At 41.2% G+C, this 20722-nt stretch overlaps 1 protein-coding gene across 1 annotated transcript; it reads left to right on the top strand.

Moving 5' to 3' along the window:
* Positions 1-15278: 15278 nt before the first annotated feature.
* Positions 15279-20712, top strand: neto2b (neuropilin (NRP) and tolloid (TLL)-like 2b; the record flags this gene model as incomplete). Its single annotated transcript, XM_083916411.1, has 12 exons — positions 15279-15285; positions 16619-16675; positions 16820-16978; positions 17432-17680; positions 17884-17931; positions 18040-18167; positions 18347-18448; positions 18708-18834; positions 19208-19321; positions 19865-19995; positions 20094-20186; positions 20263-20712. 12 exons carry the CDS (start codon positions 15279-15281, stop codon positions 20710-20712), a joined length of 1665 nt encoding a protein of 554 aa, XP_083772537.1.
* Positions 20713-20722: the final 10 nt, after the last annotated feature.

The raw sequence follows: 20722 nt of genomic DNA, 5'->3' as shown, positions 1-20722 counted from the left end.
TAATGTAGAGGTGTAGTAGAATTTGTATGAAATGTGATTACTCATAAACAAGTAGCTTATCCCAAAATTTGTCACATAATTTGAGTGAATGTATAGCTATTTACCACCACTGACGTTTAGCCACACCAAACTGCCTTTAATGAAAATATTTACACTTGATTTTGAAGGTGGGTTGATTTTGAGACTTGGTGGGCTCATAGAAATGTTATTAAAGGCATTTCATTGAATGAGTTTAGTTTGAATGGGTCCTCTGGTGAATCAGAAAATATGTCGCTTTTTAACTAAGCTGCTGAATCACAGGTTATTCTGTGATTTTACCGGGATAGTGACACATGCCCAAATAACTTTTATATTGGTTTTGTTTTGTTGCGTTTATTTTGAATATTTCTCCAAAAAATAATAATACACACATATATTTACATACACATATATGCACATACATATCTACAACAGTAATTGCATTCATCATGAAATAAATATTTGAAAAGGAGTGAGAAGTTTAAACTTATAAACTCCCACCCCTTATCCTTCTTTATAACTTACAACAAAAATAGAAATGAGCTTCCTAGCCCAACAGATCATTTATATAAAAAAATAAAATAGAAAACGCTTTGCTGAGTGCTAAGCAAAAAAAAAATAAATATATATATATATATATATATTTGCATATGATATCCTCAACGCACAATAAAGTAACACACATATAACTGTACGTGTGTTTACCAAAAAATGAATACGTGATTCAGATACACACAGAGAGATATAGAGAAAAACTATCCACCCCCATACTTTACAGTACACCCCATCACACCCTTATGCCCATTATACCACTTAGTGGTCCTGAGTAACTTCATCCCTGTACCTTGTAAAGATCACATCCTTATACCTATTCACACTACTGTTAATGACCCGTTTGACCTTATTGAATGTTTCTGGTTGCAACTGAAAGAACTATAATTATGTAAAGCACTTGCTTTAAAAAGCACACAGCAATATTCATAGAGTTCAGATTTCCACATCTCTCTCTATTGATGTTGTGTTACTTTGATATCCCTGTTCAGGATTGATAACAGAGGAGTTTGTGTATTGCATTTTATTACTCCATTGTTCTGTATATTCATCTTCAACTTTTGATCCAAATGTTTTGATTGATAACAGCAGATTGTGTCTGTGGCTGAAGTCCAGCTCAGAGGCCTGTCTGAGTTTACCTCTGTGTGTCTCTGAGCCAGCTCTGGGCCAGCTGGTGCAGGCGATGGACTAGATTGATGGCTCATGAGAGCTTTGTACGCAAGATAATTTTGATCAGCTTGATTTATATGTCGCCATCGTTTAATTGATCTTTTTTGGATTTGAATCTTCAGCAAAACTGAACCGATTTCTATTCTGCATGCTTTATTTTTGGAGTGTATTCGAGCGGGCAGACTTTTACCACGATTTTACAAAATTCCAGTTGTAATTTCTCACCAGTTTTTGTAATCGTTGTTTTGAAATAATATCCCGTATTTCACTTCCATAAAGCATAACTGGTTTGACAGAGAATTGTAGATCTGTAGCCAAATTGTTGTGGGGATATTTTTTTTCTCTCTGTCCTCATTTGCTTCCAACCCCTACAATGTACCCGCACGCTTACATAAACACACACTTTACAGTTTATCGTTGTTGGAATTAATCTGGGTTGCACTTGTGTGCTGTGTGATTACAAGTCGGACCATCGAAATTCACATCTCTCACCCTGGGCTTTATGTTCTGTCTTAGCTTGTCCACGTTTGCTGCTGCCACTTGTGGTTGTTTGCAGTTTTCAGTCATGAGAACATTTTTGTATTTCTTGCTTCTCCTTCACATATTTTTATTTGCATATTGAGTTTCATGCCAGTAACTAACAGCACTTCCTAAAATATATAGAAAATAAAACATTAAAGGCATTATCATCAACGCCACTTTTTACATATTTACCCTTATCTTTCAATAATAGCAATTATACATATAATTATATAATAAAAGTTCTTTGATGGCTTTTTATTTTTTAAATGCATTGTGGATATGTGGACATACTGAAGCACACTGGCTTCCAGCCCTGTGTGTGGCCGACAGCAGATAATCCATGCTAGTCTAGTCGCATGACACATTTTTTTCTCACTTTCCCCTCTCTTCTTTTCTCTCTCTCTCTGTCCTTTTATCACCCTCTTCCAATCTCTGATGTACAACCTTGTATCAGACTCTCACTTTCTGTCACTTTGTTTCAAAAGCTGCCCTCTCCCACTCAAGCCTTTTTAATTATGTCTCTAAAGCCTCTTCCTAAGTGCTTAGGCTTTGATTGCAAAGACCAGCTTTGTATATTTGACTAAATTAAAAAGTGGAGAAAAAGGGAGAGGGATAAAAAACCTCAAGGCAAAGAGCATGTTAACAGCCAGATGCACGCACAATGTCATTTTCCCTCGAGCTCTCTAGTTCAGCGCATTTTAGGAACGGGCTGGGCTGAGGGCTGGTATCAAATGAGAAAACGTCTCCACAATCTCCCACAACATTATTATTATTTACAACAGCTATCAACAGAGGATCATTCATATGGTGTATTTCTTTGTTTATGTAATACCACTGGAAAAAGAAAAACAAGCTAACAAGCTCAAATTGATCATTATTCGACTAGAATTAACTGGTTTCTAGTGAAACACCCACTCTATGAGGGTCCAATACAAAATTAAAACAGTCATCATCATCATTAGCTCATTTACATCATTTTTTTAAATAATGAAATGTATTCTTCTTAATCTTTGAAGAACCCAAAGTTGCATTGAGCTCATCCTCCTCCAGGCTTGCTGCCACATCCACAGATCAGGCCGGGCTAAGAAGATTCTGTTTGCTGATGGACGAAAGCTTGTCACTGCTTTACTTGCTGCTGAATTTGTGGGTCAAACATGACCAAAATGTCTGACTGACACAAGAGCTACAGCACTGTGGTTTTGTCTGACATTGGTTCGATTAGGGTTTTTATAAGCTAAATATAATGTTTTATAATATTTCGAACAGCAGAACATTCTGATCCATAACATTATGCATACATGTTGAATAGGGCATGTACTGCTGATTTTGTTTGATGAGAAGCCATTTTGTTGACTTGGTCATAAACAATTTAAGAAAGTTCAGTGAGTCATTTTCACTTAATCTAATCTATATCTCATCTTGTTTGTCCACAGCTTCCGCTTCACATTATTCTTCCTTTGAAGGCCCTAATTGGTGACAACCAGACTAATCTTATAGTTGTCTTCTTAGGCTTAACCCTGCTTTGAGTAAAGGTCACTACCATTGGCCATCTGTCCCAGAAATGCTTGTTGTGATTGGCCATATGGCATCAGAGAGGAAGATTTAGGAAAAGCAGAATCTTTAAACTGAATGATTTTCCACTGGTCACAAGGGGAATTGATGTTATCTGTTTGGAGATACATGATGCCATCTCATCTTCACAGATGCAGACTTTGGAGTAAATTCAAGTCAAACCTTTCCTTCTTGTGTAGCAACACATACAGGACACGCAAGCAACTTCAAATGCCTGTCTGAATTTTGACACAAAGTCTGACACCTGAGGAAGAGAAGAAGTCATTATTACCTTTAAGGTTCTTTTAGGTCCTATTTGGCTGTTTGCTGCAAAACACATGGGAGTCCATTACTAAACCATGTTCAAATACGGTTTTGAGAACAATCTTTCAGCAATCATTCAGTGTGTAATTGTAAATTTTTGATATGCGAAGATGTGAGTTTGGTTAGAATTTGCTTCTATCACATGGGCATGCTCTTTGCTTACATTTATTATTATTACTGTTATCATTATTTCTACATTTGGTAACATCTTTGCTGATGTAAAGCAAATGTAAAGCGTATCACTTCAGCTCATCTCTGTGTCAACTGGCAACAGAGAAGCAAAACAGAAAGAGAATGTGACCTTTATTATTTACGTCCGTTTCTATTGTTAAATAATCACAGGAAATGGACCGTAAGGCGTGGCAAAAAGCATCTTTTAGTTGACCTGATAATTACCGGTAGGATTTTTTTAAGGAGTCAACAGGTAATAAACCTTTATCAGCAAGCAATGCACCCAAAAATCAGCTCATCACTCTACACATTACCTCTCCCTTCTGCACAGTTACCTTAAATTTAGGTAACGAGGTAGCATTGCTCCCCTCCAAATTTCTATCTGCATCAGGATGCATGCAGTTCGGTTTGATTTTATTAGGAACAATAGACCAGAGGAAGCAAAGGGAATGCATAATATTGCATCTACTTCCATGACGCTAAAGGATTGGAACCAGAAGTTTTCTGTAAAAGTCTCCATGAACTTCCATAATCCAGACACAGGAGGTGAGGAAGTCTGTGCTGAGAAAATATCACATCCCTTCCCTACTTGACTTGATTAAATTAATTTCAACCTTGATTTAGCCTCACTCTCTCTCTGTCTCTGTCTCTCTCTGTCTCTCTCTGTCTCTCTCTGTCTCTCTCTCTCTCTCTCTCTCTCTCTCTCTCTCTCTCTCTTGATTGCTTCTGTCTCTGATGAATTGGTCTTGGCAAGCAGACATTGGGATGTCATGTGCCATATGTGAACACAACAAACCATATGTGAATTTGTAATAGTGCAGAAGAGATGCAGTGCCCCATGGGAACAGGGGATGAGCATAAACAGATTAGAAGAAGGGGTATAAATTACCCAAAGACAGGATTGTTCCTGGAAACACCTACACTAGCAAAACCTGCCTCAGATGTGGTTTTGAGTATTTTGACCGGTGTTTATATGCGTATGACAGCATCCAAACCGGGCAAGTCAGGGAAGCATTTCAGTTGTGTAGTCGAAATCAAAGGTGGAAAATGGATGTTGTCTAAGCTTAGGGGTTTGGCACTCCCACTTACGCACCTGGCCCAATAATCGTGTAAGATGCAGTTACAAAACATTACAGGTTTGTTGTTTAGATTCAAATGAAGGTTGAGGTCGAAGCTGGTGTGTTCTGAGCATGGACGCCGAAAGCAGAGGGTTGGAAGTATGGAAGGGGCCTGCCACCCTGATTTAAGTTTGCAGTAATTTGAAGATGGTCTTTAGTTACCAGCTGCCATAATGATGCTGATAATGTTTTTCAACTCAACTCAACCTAACCCGGAGGAAGTTTTGATCTGCCAGAGTTGATTCATTTACAAACCATGGCAGCGTGGGTCAGAATGACATGAAAGTCAGATTGCAGGTCGCAATAAATCTGTAGCGCAACTAATTACCCATTTATTATTAATTTAAGTTGATATTAGTGTTGGGATTTTGTTTTAAATCCAAAATATTTCCATGATGATAATTTAAGGGATTCTTGTTCAATGTTACCCCAGCTAAAGTACCTGATGGATTAATGGATATACACTGGAGATGAAAATTAGGGAACAAAGTATTAATACTCGATTTATTCTGAAACATTGATATTTTTTATCGTCCAGAATTTGATAGAATATCAGCTGTGGGCGGCCATACCACCACTGTAGTAGCATGTCTTTTTTAAACAACCAAGGCACTTTAATAAAAACCTTTATTTTGTGAAAAAAAACCAGTGAGCAAAATAAGTGAACAGTAACCAGGGTGTCAGAAGAGAAGATTTACAGAAGAATTACACAGTAAATCTTATGTCTATGCTATTAATGAACTGATGGTTGCAACTAAGTGTACATTACTTGAGTATTTAATTGGACAGAAGAAAACATTAACTTTGATTAGTATGTATTTGGTGTTTTATTTTACATCAGTGTGTTAGAATTGTGGAACCGTGTGTGACTGATCTAATTTTTAATTCAGTGTTGAACATTTATGGCGTTTATGTTTGTATGTATTAGGGGTTGTTTGTGTGTGTTTTTGTGTTTATGGGTATGTGGGGTTGTGTGTGTGAGTTTGTGTGTGGGGGGGAGGGGGGGGCAGGGGAGAGGGGAGGGGGGGAGCAGGGGAGAGGGGAGGGGGGGGGGGTACTGTGCTTTCAACTGTGTGATGCGTCAAAGCCAATTAGAATGTTAGAATGTTCCATCTTCAGCACATAAGAATTCCACTTGAGCCACAAACTTTCTAGCCTTGGAGAGACGAGACACACTGAGATAGTTAGGAATACTGAAGAAAACTTATCTTGGAAAATACTTGTTTACTTTACAACCTAAAGACTGAATCTACTAAGGACTGTCATGGAAGAATATAAGGATCAGCGTGAAATTTGTGCACCCAAACCGAAAAGGCTACAGGACTGGAACCAGCATATGAGTAGTCTTATGGAGGATGTGAGGAATATACATGCGACGTTGTCATCCAAACTCCAGATGTTCCCCACTCAAGATTCACTTGAGATTTCAAAAAGTCAGACGGTGGAGGGGCTCCAGGAGACACTGCCTGAGGCTGATAGAGCACAATCGGAAAAAGTGGAGGTCAACAAAGAGCTTTCTACCAGGCCAGAGGCTGAGACTCCACAAAAACAAGAGCAGGAGGAGGTCCGCCAGGTTCCAACAACTGGTCCAAAGAGTGGAAGAAGGCCACCACAAAAATATCGTCCACAGCGACATAATCAGGCACGTCAACACCAACAGCCACCACAAAACTACTGGCAGCCACCACAATACCTTCCACAACAATACCAGCCACCACCATCCCAGCCACCACAGTACCAGCCACCACAGTACCATCCACCACAGTACCAGCCACTACAATACCAGCCACTACAATACCAGCCACTACAATACCAGCCAACACAATACCACTGGCAGGGACAGCAATACCAGCCACAACCATACCACTGGCAGGCACAACAGTATCGGCCACAAAAATACAACCAGCCACCAAAAACCCAATGGCGAGGACAACAGTATCAGTCAAAGGATGTGATTGCAAGTACCACAGAGATTGCGAATGTCCTTGAAGAGCTCCCTCAAAAGCCAGAGGCGGAGCTTAATCAATTTGAAGAGTGGGTAAAGGAGGATGACTACGAGGAGAATGCCTTCAAAAAGGAGGTTGATCTATGCCGACAGACGGAAAACAAACTTTTGTGGGAGGAAAAAAAAATGAGGTACCTTGCAGAGCACGAAGCAGCCATGGAGAGATTGAAGTTTTTTGATATGGAGAAGGATTTTCAGAGGGAGCAGAGATTAAGACTCAAGTGTGTAAAGGAGGTGCAGAGGCTCAAAGAACAGATCAGTAATTGGAGTCCGCCCTCTGGAGCGCCTCAAGCTGAGACCCTCATTGAGTCAACCAACATGAAGGAGTTAAGTGACCGGCTACAAGCTGATGTCCTCAAAAAAGAACTGGAGGAAGTCAAGGTCAAGCATTTGGAGACAGACTCCAAATACCAGGAGCAGGTTAAAAAGCTTCAAGAGGAAAAATTAGCTCTTGAACAGGAAAAGGAACTCCTGCTGGGAGAAGTCAACAAAGAAAAGAAGATGGCCAGTCAGCTGGAGGACCGGCAGAGGCAGCAGGATGTGATGACCAGCTCCAACCTCGAGCTGGCTTCCAACCTGAAAGCACAGGAGGAGACCTGCCAGAGTTCCCAACAAGAGATGAAGCTCCAAACGTACCAGCAGCTGATCCCTGAAGATGTTCACCCAATGGAGACAACTGAGGAGCTGCAGAGAGAAGTTGACAAAGAAAACAAGATGGCCTGTCAGCTGGAGGACCGGCAGAGGAAGCAGGATGTGATGACCAGCTCCAGCCTTGAGTTGGCTTCCAACCTGAAAGCACAGGAGGAGACCTGCCAGAGTTTCCAACAAGAGATGACGCTCCAAACGTACCAGCAGCTGATCCCTGAAGATGTTCGCCCAATGGAGACAACTGAGGAGCTGCAGAGAGAAGTTGACAAAGAAAAGAAGATGGCCTGTCAGCTGGATGACCGGCAGAGGCAGCAGGATGTGATGACCAGTTCCAACCTTGAGTTGGCTTCCAACCTGAAAGCACAGGAGGAGACCTGCCAGAGTTCCCAACAAGAGATGACGCTCCAAACGTACCAGCAGCTGATCCCTGAAGATGTTCGCCCAATGGAGACAACTGAGGAGCTGCAGAGAGAAGTTGACAAAGAAAAGAAGATGGACTGTCAGCTGGAGGACCGGCAGAGGCAGCAGGATGTGATGACCAGTTCCAACCTTGAGTTGGCTTCCAACCTGAAAGCACAGGAGGAGACCTGCCAGAGTTCCCAACAAGAGATGACGCTCCAAACGTACCAGCAGCTGATCCCTGAAGATGTTCGCCCAATGGAGACAACTGAGGAGCTGCAGGGAGAAGTTGACAAAGAAAAGAAGATGGACTGTCAGCTGGATGACCGGCAGAGGCAGCAGGATGTGATGTCCAGCTTCAACCTCGAGCTGGCCTGCGAACTGAAAGTGCAGGAAGAGACCCATCAGAGTCTCACACAAAAGATGTCACTCCAAACGTGCCAGCGGCTGATCCTGGAGATTGTTCCCTTGACCGAGACTGCTGAGGACATCAGAGAGGAAGATGGCCCAAAGATGGTCCTCAAAACACCTGAGACGCCTTCTCGTTGGAGGAGATTCAAGAAGTTCGTCACTCCAAAACGCCGCCGTCAATACAAGAACATGCAGGCTGCAGGGCAGTGCGAAGGTTGAGTGCTTAGTCCTCAGACAGCTGGTTTCTGTCTGTCGTGACTTTGCATGTCCCTTATGTGTCTGTACGGGTTTTCTCTGGGTGCTCCGGTTCGATACGTGATGTTAAATAAATCCAAAGAAGGAGGTTGTTCCCTTGACAGACACTGCTGAGGACATCAGAGAGGAAGAGGAAGCACGGGTTTTCTCCGGGTGCTCCGGTTCCCGTGCTAACTTAACAATAATACGTGATGTAAAATAAATCCAACGAACAACGAAACATCTTTTCTGTACAGTTTAATTTCTTAAGAGCAGTGTTTCTCAAATGGGGGTGTGCGGGGAGGTCTTTTTAAAATGTTAATTAAAAAAAATATGAGTCATGTATGATTCCTAAAATAGATACAGGATCATATGTTTGTTCAGTGTGAGTGGGAAGTCACTTCATTATTGAATGACAGATGAAATTCTTTTTTTTTTAAATGTATTTCAAGTTATAATGTAGCAGCAATATTACTAAATAAACAAAGATCCTCAGTAAGGCACAGACATATCTCTCACTAAATTGCAAAGTGCAACTTAGCGAAAAGATGCAATTCAATTGTTCTGATTTAATTTACTAATGATTCTAAAGATTTAAAATGTTTCAGGTTCTTGTTTAGTAAATTCAACACATATTTATTTTACTCTACCTATCTAAAAAGGTTTTGCACTAGCCAGGATGTACTTGGCTGAAAAAATATTTCAAAGGTACACTTACGCCCGATGTCAGCTGGATCGGCTCCAGCACCCCCGCGACCCCAAACCCCGGGATAAGCGGTTGAAGATGAATGAATCAATGAATTGTTGAAAAGAGTTTGAGAACTCATATCTGAGTAAACGTAGAGAGGAAAAGGTTCATGTTAATTCAAAAATCAGGGTTCGTACAAAGTCTTAAAAGTTTTGGAAAAATGCTGTGTTATGTTCTCAAGGTTAGGAATATGCTTTCTTTTGGCTTTGCCCTTTGTGCCTTAGGTTTTTTAGGTTTCATAGAAATGAATCTAGCAATTCAAGGTAATCTCTTGGAGTAGCCTGGGAAGTTAAATGCTTTACCACATTAGAAGCAGGAGGTAAAAGGGTGTCTACAATTCTTCTTGAAGTTATTTACTGACTCGATGTGAGGCTGAATTTCAACGAGAGTTGGACTTAAAGCCCCAAAGTTAGGGCTAAGTGGAGTTTCAGCAGGGTTCAGTTTTGTTTCATCAGGTCGGCGATATTGTCTGTGTTTCTCTGGTGCGGCTCTGGGCTGAGCTTGGGCACTAAGTGAGGGGATCTCCAACATTTCACTAAGCAGTTGGGTAGGGTTTGGTTTGTGTCTTGTGTGTTTGTGGAGTGTCTCTACATCTTCTGTTGTAGTCTGTGCTACAGTAGTATCTGTTATCTTTGTTAACTCTTCGCGCAAAATATCCTGAAATGACCTACCACTCAGTGCAGCTATGCCTTTAGGATCAGATAGAAGCGTGTGAGTGACTGCGGTACCCACCCTGCTACTGTAAACAATGGCCAGAGTGTCGCAAACGTGCAAGATTCCGTCACGAATAATTAAAGGTGTAGTTGAGATCAAAATGAAAGCCAAATTCAAAAATGGATGTAATCCGAGCAGAAAGTAAGTACAGAAAATAGGAAGAGCCGTTGCCCAACACTTCCCTCAGTCCCTGTCCCGATTTTGCATCACAGCTGGTGCGATCCAATCTCAAGATTTTTTTTGCATTGGGTTATTTTGATGGCTTATGGTATAGTTGTTTTTCTGACATTTTTCTAATGAGGTCATTTTTCTTTCCTATCATTCTCCTTTTAATCTGTTCTCATATGGACCAGAGCTAAGAATGGAGTTTAGCATCAGCTCTTCCTGCTTCATGATATCGAATATGTCTAAATCTGTCAAGAGATAGGATGTTTGTGTCAACTCTCATTGACTGGGCTCCTGGGACAGTCTGGCTTTAAATCTTAAGATGGCTATTATGTAAGAAATCATCTATGAGGGTGATAACATTTCAAGTCCAAATTCTGTGTCGATAATTGTTTTGATTAATTGTCTTTTGTGCCTTAAAGAAAAAGAACATGTAAATGAGTCTGTAGGTACATTGAAGTAAAGGCTTTTATTGCTCCACAAGCTGTTGTTGTCCCCTCTGTAGAGTGTAGGATGTAAAAGAGTGGGCTGTGCTTGAGGGTGATTAGTTGTGATATAATATGACCCTACAACACAATTGTAAGATAAAATGCCCATGACATTAACAAAGGCTAGGAAATATGTTTGCACTAAAAATAAAAACGAAACACCCCACACAAATCAATGTAACGATAGATGAGAAGTCACTGGGATGCAGTAATCTTTTTCGCTCTATTTAAGCGGGGACTTGTAGGCTACTGTGCCTCCTCATCAACAGTAATAGGCTAGAATCCACAGGGATTTCCTGCCAATCATAGGCTTGTGGTATCTTAATTACTTTTCCTCAGAAGCTGATAAAAATGTTTTTCTTCTAAATTTGTCAATCTGTTGTATTTTACTGCACCGAGCAGATCAAGCAAAACATGCATGGATTCAAAACATGACCAGATAGTGTATTAATGCTATGGAAGTGTGCTCTGAAATAGTAAAGGATCCCCTGGGACCTTTGAACCCTGCTGTTGAACTGCATAAACTGCCTCACTGTGTAATCCCTGACCTTGTAAATTACCCTTTTCCTTGAAAGATTAGTGTTGTTGTTTTTTCAGACTTTTTCAGTTAGTTTCTATAGTAAAAAGGTAGCTTCCTCTAGACTCCTCTGTACCTCAGGTCTCGCTGCCCGGCCATGTCACTGTAGTGACAGCTAGCGTTGGTGTAGGTGTGAGTCTGTGTATCTGTGTGCCTGCATGGCTGTGTGTGTTTATGTGAATGTGTGAATGAACGTATATACATTTGTGTGTGTCTCTGTGCATGACTGTGGGAGGGTTGGGTTCTTTTAACTTTCTTCTCCTGATTTTATTTGATGTTTCTCTTGTTCTGTACATCTCTTTAAGGCACTGTGCGATACTTTTCTGTATGAAAAGCGCCATATAAATAAAGGTTGATTTGATTTGATTTGATTTAGACAAACATGCACTTGTGCAGACATGCACATGTTCTTTCATAATAAAAAGAGAACCGAAGGAAGGAGGGAGTGTAAGTTGTTTTTCCCCAGCAGTGTCACCTGGCTCACTCAGCCGTAGATTCTGCCAAATTAAAGATGTTATTTCATCCGTAAGCACACGCTAATAAGAGCAATCACTTGCTTGGTTAAGACTCCAATCAAAATGCTAATTACGAGCGTTCGGGATTCATTAACCTCCTTTAGTTCCACTTTTCTATCTATGCATTCCTTTTGGTGGTTGGCAAAAAGGTTGTAATATTACAAAAAGATGTATGATTATCTGCACACTGTCTAATCTACAGCTGTTGGAGAAATCTAAGTGATTGGCATTGAGACAATGTTCCACTGTGTTGTTTGTTATAAGCTTGAATTTAGTGCCATCGTATCAGTAAACATGCAGTCTATTACTAGGGCTAAAACCACTCTAGAGTCATGGTTTCATGGATGCCACATTTTTTATGTGACGAAAAGAAGAATTACAAATACTTGATGCTTTTGAACAAAACGTTTTCTAGTGTTTTTGGTTTTTTTTAAATACAGAAATTATGTTCAGAGTGACTGTTGCCAAAGCAATCTCACTAAGGTCCAGTTTTAGCTGTCAGAGCTTTTGATCGAGATGAGATTAGATTAAATGTTTGGCCAAAGTCAACCATAATAGTTTCCAACAAAGCTTCAGTTGCACTTCAGTTAAGTACAAAACGTACAAAACGTACAAAGAACTATATGGCCAACTTGTTTTCATTCAGTACAAGTAGAATAGGGCCTATCAGTTTCTTTGGGAACATTGCTTTCATAACACAGAGTACTCTTTTCCATCAGCTTGTTGAATAGTTCCTACAGAGCGAGCCCAAACACATGCAGCTCCTTGGAAACTTGTTCAATGGAGCACTTTGATGCAGGAAAGTTATGTTGCCGTTATGGAAGCAAATGAAAGACCTCAAGGACACCTCGGTTTTACAAAAGCTCTTTTCAACATTACAGCTACTCACAGGGACAAGAAAAACCTGTATTTCAGTTGACTTACTTACAGCAGCAGCACAGGTAGACAGATTTTGTCTTTCTTTCCACTTTGATCCCCCGTCCCTGTCACCCCCCACCCCCCAGAAACCTCTGCTCTCTAGGTCCCTGACTGCGCCAGAAGAAGCAGGCAAGACACCAGCAAGGTTGCCATGGCAACAGAGGACGATTTGAGCACCTTCTGATGTGCAGAAAACAAAGGTGTTTGCCAGTTTGCACGTGAGTTTACGAGTGACGGGATGAATGACAGACAGTCGGACAGAGAGTGACAAACAGCAACAAACAGTGATGGGCGACAACTGTGGCATCTGTAACAGCTGGCATTCATAGAGGCTTGACGACGACTCGCACTTCCTCGCTGCAGTCCTTCCAAACCAAACACACCAAAGACAATAAATGATTCATGCATCTCTGGGAGAACACTTTCACTTTATAATCAATCCGAAGGGAATAGAGTCGTTTTTTAAACACAGGCCCTGATGATGCAACTGTATGATCATGAATATATTGTGTGGATGAGTGTGATCATCTCCTGCTGAATAAATTCACCCTGATGTTGTTACCGCTGAATACAAATTGGTCCCACCTTACTGAATAATGATATCCTTGGAGACTTTGAAAAAGGTGGCCCCTGGGCTTTTGGATAGGATGTGTTACTTTGTGCTTATGTTTGTGAAGTGCTTTTGTTCTGTCCGACTCATTTTTTGTTGTGCAAGTTTTACGCCAGAAACAATAATTCAAAGGAGCAGGAAAGGAAATAAGCTCATTATCAGAACAATAACATCATATTTGAACATAAATTACACACATTCAAAGGAAGGTAGAGTCTTAACGCATTTACTGCTTGCATCTAAGTACATTGAATTACTGTGCTTAGAGTTTGAGGTAGTTGTACTTTAAGTACACTTTACTATATACTTTCACTTATCTGATGACAGTAGTTATACGTTGCAGACTAGGATTTCACATATCTTATGAAACACAATGAATTAACCTGCCCATATATGGTATATTTCATAGTTCAGAGTATATTTCATAATGACCTCTAGCCTATACTTAGCATTTACCATCTTCCCGTATTGTGATTTGCGGTGATAGTGGCCACCGTTCAGCAAAAGTTACATAGTCTCGCTTTATGTATTTATACAAGCAAGTGATCTGATTGTTCTTCCAGCAACTATATCAGAAGAATTATAACAACAACCAGACAAGACAGACAGTTTCCACAAAGAATGACATTTAGATGATCAATCTTAAGTCATAGTAAATTAAAATGCCCGCTGCTTAGTCATTCTTAGGCTAATGCTTCTTATCTGATAAATGTTTGTTTAGAGGAAACGGCAAACACTGTTTTGTATGCTATGATCATCCAAATGTGAGTGTGAAAGGCAAGGATTGGAGGATATCAGGATATATTACTCATTTGCACCCGGGCATCTGTCAAAATGAGTGTCTTTTACAGGGCTGCCAGGAGCACCCTGACATTGTCCTTTCTGTGAGCAAAGTCAATGATTTAAAGCCGTGACAATCAGCCACAGAGGCACAAATCTGCCAGTGGACCTGGTGACAGGTCCGGTTGTTAAAAGGCAACACATCAAAGTAAAATCTCCATCCCACCAACTCTTGGCTTCCTTTTGCATTTTTCACCCAGCTTTTTTAGGCTTTAGGCGCCACACACACAAACACACCCTGTGAGAAAAATGAGACTAGACAACAGTAAATGTGCCCTGCTTTCTGTTCTGCATAGAAATGCACAGCAATGCTCTGTGAGTGATTTATGCCTGGTGAGCTTTTTGGTGCTGCGTATGCGTGCGTGTGGTTTCCTGACTTAGGTATTTCAGACTAAAGACCACTTAGTTAGGGATGGCTTGTTAAAATGGGGACAAAAGCTGTATCCCCAATTGGAAAAACACTGATTTTTGTGGTTCTGGTTTGGAGTTAGGGGAAGGGTGTTCAGGAATGTCAATCTCTGTAATTTCTCTAGTGTGTGTGTGTGTTTCTGGACACTTGCCCTTTATCAGCTTATTACATTTTTAAATATGGGAATTCCTAATGTAACTCATGATGATGCCAAACTATGAGAGGCTATGAGAGGATTATCATAACACACTTATTACTCTTGTATGATGATGCACATGCGCAATCAGCTCTTCCCTCTTCTCGCGCCAACTGAGCCCAATCTTAAAACCGGGAGCAGCCGCAGACAGATCATCCGTGTGTTTGAGAAGACAAAGTCTCTGACTGATGCAGACTTGAGCTCTGCAGGAGCTGCGTCCTCGCGCTGCAACATTGACATCATCTGAGAGTTTCTATAAGGAAAGACTGGGGATGAGTCAGAAGTTCATCAGCTTTTTCTTTTCTTTTTGCCCCTGGAGCTTCTTTTGTCTTCACCAGTGGTATTAGGATGAAAAGGTTCAAAGTTGGATGTTGTGCGTCCTAACATGCGCTAATCCGTTTGGCGGAGGGATGTGAGGGATATACAGTTGGTCAAGTTTGAGATCAAGCCACAGCAAACGGACTTCAGCTGAGAGCATGCATGGTGAGTGGGATAATCCATATTTAAATGATTGAAGAAGAGAGGCAGGGGTTTCTTATCTTTCTTTTAAAAAATGCATTCGACGTGTCGTTTACCGTGCAGACTCTTGAAACATATGTGTGCAGACTTCAGGAATGTTCACGTGCAATCCGCATGTTGCGCACAAAATAATGGCATCCCAGTGAGTCTGTGTGCAGCGGATTTTTGCATCCTTGAGACATTTTAAAAGACAGGAAAACGTCAAACTTGTGTTGAAATGTTCACTGGTGAAACGCTTCATTGGTGCTGAAGTGACAGCTCCCCACTTGAGCTGTGCACTCGGCTTTTTCCGGTATAAGTAAATACACCTTTTCCAAGAAAGAAAAAGGGCAAAATCTCTTTCTCCTCAGCGTGTGGTGGTTCAGTGCCTGGACAGAAGGATTTGGGCTGCTGCTGCTGCCTCAGTTCCTCCTTCACACAGAGAGAGAATATGGTCTGGATGTGGATCAGTGGACTGAAAGCATTCATTCTTCCATGAAGTGTCATGTCTGTCAGCTGGAGACATTGTTGAGATGAACACTGTAGTTAAATTATCCAAGAAGAAAGAAAGAAAAACACCTTGTTAGTTTTCTTTTGAGGTTTGGATGTCTAGGTTATTTACAGCCTTTATGTTACATATGAGTAATTTTGACATAATGTATGGTGCAGTTTACAAACAAGCATAAGGCAACCAATAAATGATCAACAACAACTTCGGTGCCAGGGGCCAGGACGCAGATATCAGCAATGTTTGGAAAATGTCTTAATGTTGCCAAGTTCAACAAGCACACAGCTGATATGATAACTGCTGTTTTTGCGTTGTGCAGTTTGTGAGAGGGCGTTCAAAGCAACATGTCAACATGCCACTTTGGTAAAAACTGAAAGCAAAATTTTAGTGGCCTGGTGCCCTTGGACTATGATCTATTCAGGTCATATTTTATGTAATAGACACAAATTCATGACACAGAGATTTTCTTATTTACTATTAGACATTTTTGCACAGTATTATGGCGGACAGCAGATTGTCAACAGTTCCTACTGTCGTCCACTGTGATGCATATAAATCTTAGGATAAAAAGAAAAAGTGGATGTAAAAATAGGAAGAGTTAAGCAAGCAGATGGTGGAAGCAGTGAGTCCTTATTCTCTCCATGTGAAGCTTTTGAACTCCACTCCCCTGACCTGTTATATACATTCATGGATTCAGCTGAGTGCACTAAGACAACAAGCACAGACACACAAATCCTGCTAAGCTCTTTCTCTGGCTTTCTTTATTCCTTGATTGAAATCTTCCACTCACACTGTGGCTTTCTTTTACAGTGTGGGTATTTCTCCTCTTCATTGAGGAGGGATTCGCTCTGGCACAAAAGACTAAAGGTAAGGACTACCTAGTACATTAAATGACTAGAGGAGTACATCCAATTAAGATGTATTGTAATTTAATTAAAGATCAGTGAAGTTTTTTGCACCTCCTTGTGTCTCCATTATTAAATGTCAGAATGTTTCTCGGCTGTCATACAGATGGAGGTGCAGGTTCCAAAGGCGTTAGACCCTCCCAACGGCCACGACAATCTAATCGCTGTGGAAACTGGGTACGAAACACAGATGGTGGTGCCTTCAGCTCCCCAAACTACCCCAAAACATACCCTCCCAACAAGGAGTGCTTGTACGTACTGGAAGGTAATGTTATAATATCACTGCTGTGAGAGAAAGTTCATATTGTAAAATGTGATATTTCCATGTCTTGTTTTATTATAAAGCAGGTCAAGGATATATATATATATATATATATATATATATATATATATATATATAGGACTTCTGTAAGGTTGTGATGTCACAACTATACTATGGGTAGAAAGTAAGTAGCTGCAATGACAGTGCCAAGAGTACAGATGCAGAAGGGGGGTGTGTGTGTGTGTGTGTGTGTGTGTGTGCTGGATGCAGATATGCTTTGTTATCAGTTTGTGCAACAGCTTCCCCCGCATTTTTAGTGGAGCCCACAAAACAGTCTGAACTACAGTAATTCTTGGGTAAAAACTTGGAAGCAGCAAATATTTTTTTATTACACTTTTTATTATCTGCAATCACCCCTGTGGCAGTAGATATGACACCCGGCTCTGCTTCCCTCAGCCCTGCCCCGCCAGAGGATAGAGCTGCTATTTGATCAGAACTTCTACATCGAAGCGTCATTTGAGTGTCGTTTCGACCACATCGAGGTGAGGGATGGTCCCTTTAGCTTCTCGCCGCTCATCAATCGCTTCTGTGGCTCGGCCACTCCCGGCCTCGTCCTCTCTAGTGGCCGCTTCATGTGGATCCGCTTCTTCAGTGATGAAGAGCTGGAGGGCATTGGCTTCCAGGTCCAGTACAGCTTTACTGCAGGTGATTAAAACACAGTGGGGTGGTTTACTAATCCCTGTACGGAAATGTTCTCACTGCACCATCCTGGCACTCATTGAGTGTTCATCCAGTCTTCTCAAATAACGATTAGTTCAAATGTCTCTGCTTGTATTAGCCAATCCTATATCTGTACTTCTGACGATGCCTCTGATTGTGGGATTTGTCTTTATGAATTCCTTCCAAAGATCCTGAATTTCATCTGCATGTAGGAGGACTCTTAAATCCCATCCCAGGTAGTACAACGACACGGCCCTGCCTACTCAAATGACTCCAGTCCTGGCAGTTTCCATTTTCTATCTTTGGTTTCCATTCATCTGTTTCTTCTAACTGCTTGCGGTCAGATTGTCAGTTTGAGCTGTCTGGACCTGACGGCCTGATCCGTTCCAGTCAGGTGGAGGAGGAATATAAAGTGAAGCCTGACCAGGCAGTGGACTGCATCTGGACTATACGAGCTCCAACAAACAACAGGGTATGGCATGTGACGTGTTAGAGTTTTGCATCTTTCCCAGTTATCGAATGCACAACAGCAGAAAAAAGCCTAATTTTCCTCACTGTCCATATTTATTTCTTCAAACATGTCTTTTTATATGTACATAACTGCGTGAAAAAGAAACTGTACAGAATATCCATCCTTATTGCTTATTCTAGATTTACCTGCGTTTCTTGGAATACCAGATGGAAAACTCGAACGATTGTAAGAAGAACTTTGTGGCTGTTTATGATGGCAGTAATGCCATTGAGGACCTAAAGGTAATATATATATTGTGCCATATGTCACTCGTGCCTGTAAAGTTAAAGCCCCTTCATATGATGTACTTTAATTTGTTGCACACGTGTTGATACTCTGAGTTTTCTCTCTCCTTCTGCTACACAACAGGGTTTACATACATGATCCTTTAAATTCTAACAATTGAATCATAAATATGTAGCAACTGTTTTACAGACCATGGCCTCAATGAGACTACACATCCACAACTTTAAGAGAAAAATGGTGTGTGGTTTCTTGCAGGCCAAGTTTTGTAGTACAGTAGCTAATGACATCATGCTGGACACCGGTGTGGGAGTAGTGAGGATGTGGGCTGATGAGGCAAGCCGTCTCAGCCGCTTTCGGATGCTGTTCACTTCTTTTGCAGACCGTGAGTTTATCCTTCAGATTATTCTTAACCGGTATCATTTGACATTTGTCACAGTATGTGGATTGACTGTATGATTGCAAACAGATTGTAGCAGCACCCTCTTGTGGTTTCTATTCAATACTGCAGCTTTTTTTTAAGCGTAAACGTGTCTTGGTAACAGTTATAGAAAATGCATTTAATTACATAATGTTTTAGGAATGCTGTACCCTTTTTAACAGAGATATATCAATATTTCAATAAGCTCTTTATAAATAGAATATGTGTCACACAACTTTGGGAAAGAATTACAAGAATTTCCTCTTACTGTAATGCATTTGGTTGCTTTGCCTTCCCTGTTGCACCCCATACTGATTCACCTGCGTTTGTGTTCTAGCACCCTGTTCAGGCAGTGCATTCTTCTGCCACAGTAACATGTGCATCAACACTTCTCTGGTGTGCAACGGCATACAAAACTGCGTCTTTCCCTGGGATGAAGGCAACTGCAAAGGTGCTCCAATTGTGCAAAAAAACATTGTGCAATTCTTTCTTTAAAAACGTGCTGTGCCTTATTACGAGTTATGTTGCATTATGTAGTATGACGCATGTCGTGTCAGGCTTTGTTGTGTCACATTGAGCGTCCTTGAGGATCTGTGGCTATAATTCTACAAAATAGACACTTTTGCAGCCCTGTCTGAAAAATACTAGCCTCTTATGTAGTTTTCACCCTTATACCCCAGAGCAGTGCATACTGGACAGTACAGACTATTCCTTCAAAATGTCCTCCTCGAAAATTATGATCTCATTATTTTAATGCCATTCCAGCTAAAAGACCTTGCCTTTTGGCTGTTTAGTTGCTCTTAAGGGCATTAATTGATTGGAATGGCTGTTTATCAGTGAAACAGGCTTTTAGTGAAGGCTCTGAATTGTTCCTGGCAACCAAAGATACAGACTGTCCTAAAATGCAACAAGTAGCATACTGGTGTACACTCAGTGCCTTTAAATATCCCTCACCTTACATCTCTTTGTCCTTCCCTTTATATCCATCATCCAGAGAAAAAGAGCAAAGGTGTTTTTCACCAAATCACAAAGACTCATGGGACAATAATCTGTGTGTCTACGGGAGTGGTGCTACTGCTCCTCATCATCTCCATACTGGTGCAAGTCAAACAGCCACGAAAGAAGGTAAAGACAAGGAAATGATTAAGTAGCTTGCCACAAAATATTGGTTAAGAAGTAGCTAATTTATCAAGTGTGTTCAATCATTATCTGGTGTTGGTTAGGTGTTGGTACGTAAGAATAACCTGTTCCAGCGGGACGACTTCCAGGAGGTGTTTGACCCTCCTCATTATGAGCTCTTCACACTCAGAGATAAGGTTAGTTTGATAACTTTGACACATTATCCGCTCTACATGGTGATTTACATTTATATAACAACACTGTCTTTTTTAGAAGATGTCTGGGGACCTTGGGGAGTTATCAGAGGAACTCCAGTCCCTGCAGGCGCTCAGGAGATCTTCATCAGGCTCACGTTGCGTTCATGAACACCACTGTGGCTCTCAGGTTTCTGTCAACTCCATCAAAGCTGGTCAAGGTGCACATGGCATGGGTAGGGGATCCATGGAGCTTCCCCCTTTCAGAGGGGACTTCCAAAGCACCTTACCTCCCTTCAGGGACTTGAACAGCAGTATGCGGAAGAAGAGCTGGCCTAGTATGAAACCAGGACGAACGCAGGGCCATCATGGTATGGGGGATAGAGTGCTTGGGGGAGAGGATAGAGTGATGGAAGAGGACGAAGAGGAGGAGGAAAATGGAAGGTATGATGTGTATGTACGCAGAGCAGGAAGCCGAAGAGGGAACTATGAAATGGCCCAGCAAAGGTCCTTGTCCATGGACTTCTGAAAAGAAAAGA

This window comes from Echiichthys vipera, assembly GCF_963691815.1.
Source record: "Echiichthys vipera genome assembly, chromosome: 7".
Classification (NCBI taxonomy): domain Eukaryota; kingdom Metazoa; phylum Chordata; class Actinopteri; order Perciformes; family Trachinidae; genus Echiichthys; species Echiichthys vipera.
This window is presented reverse-complemented; position numbering and strand designations above follow the sequence as displayed.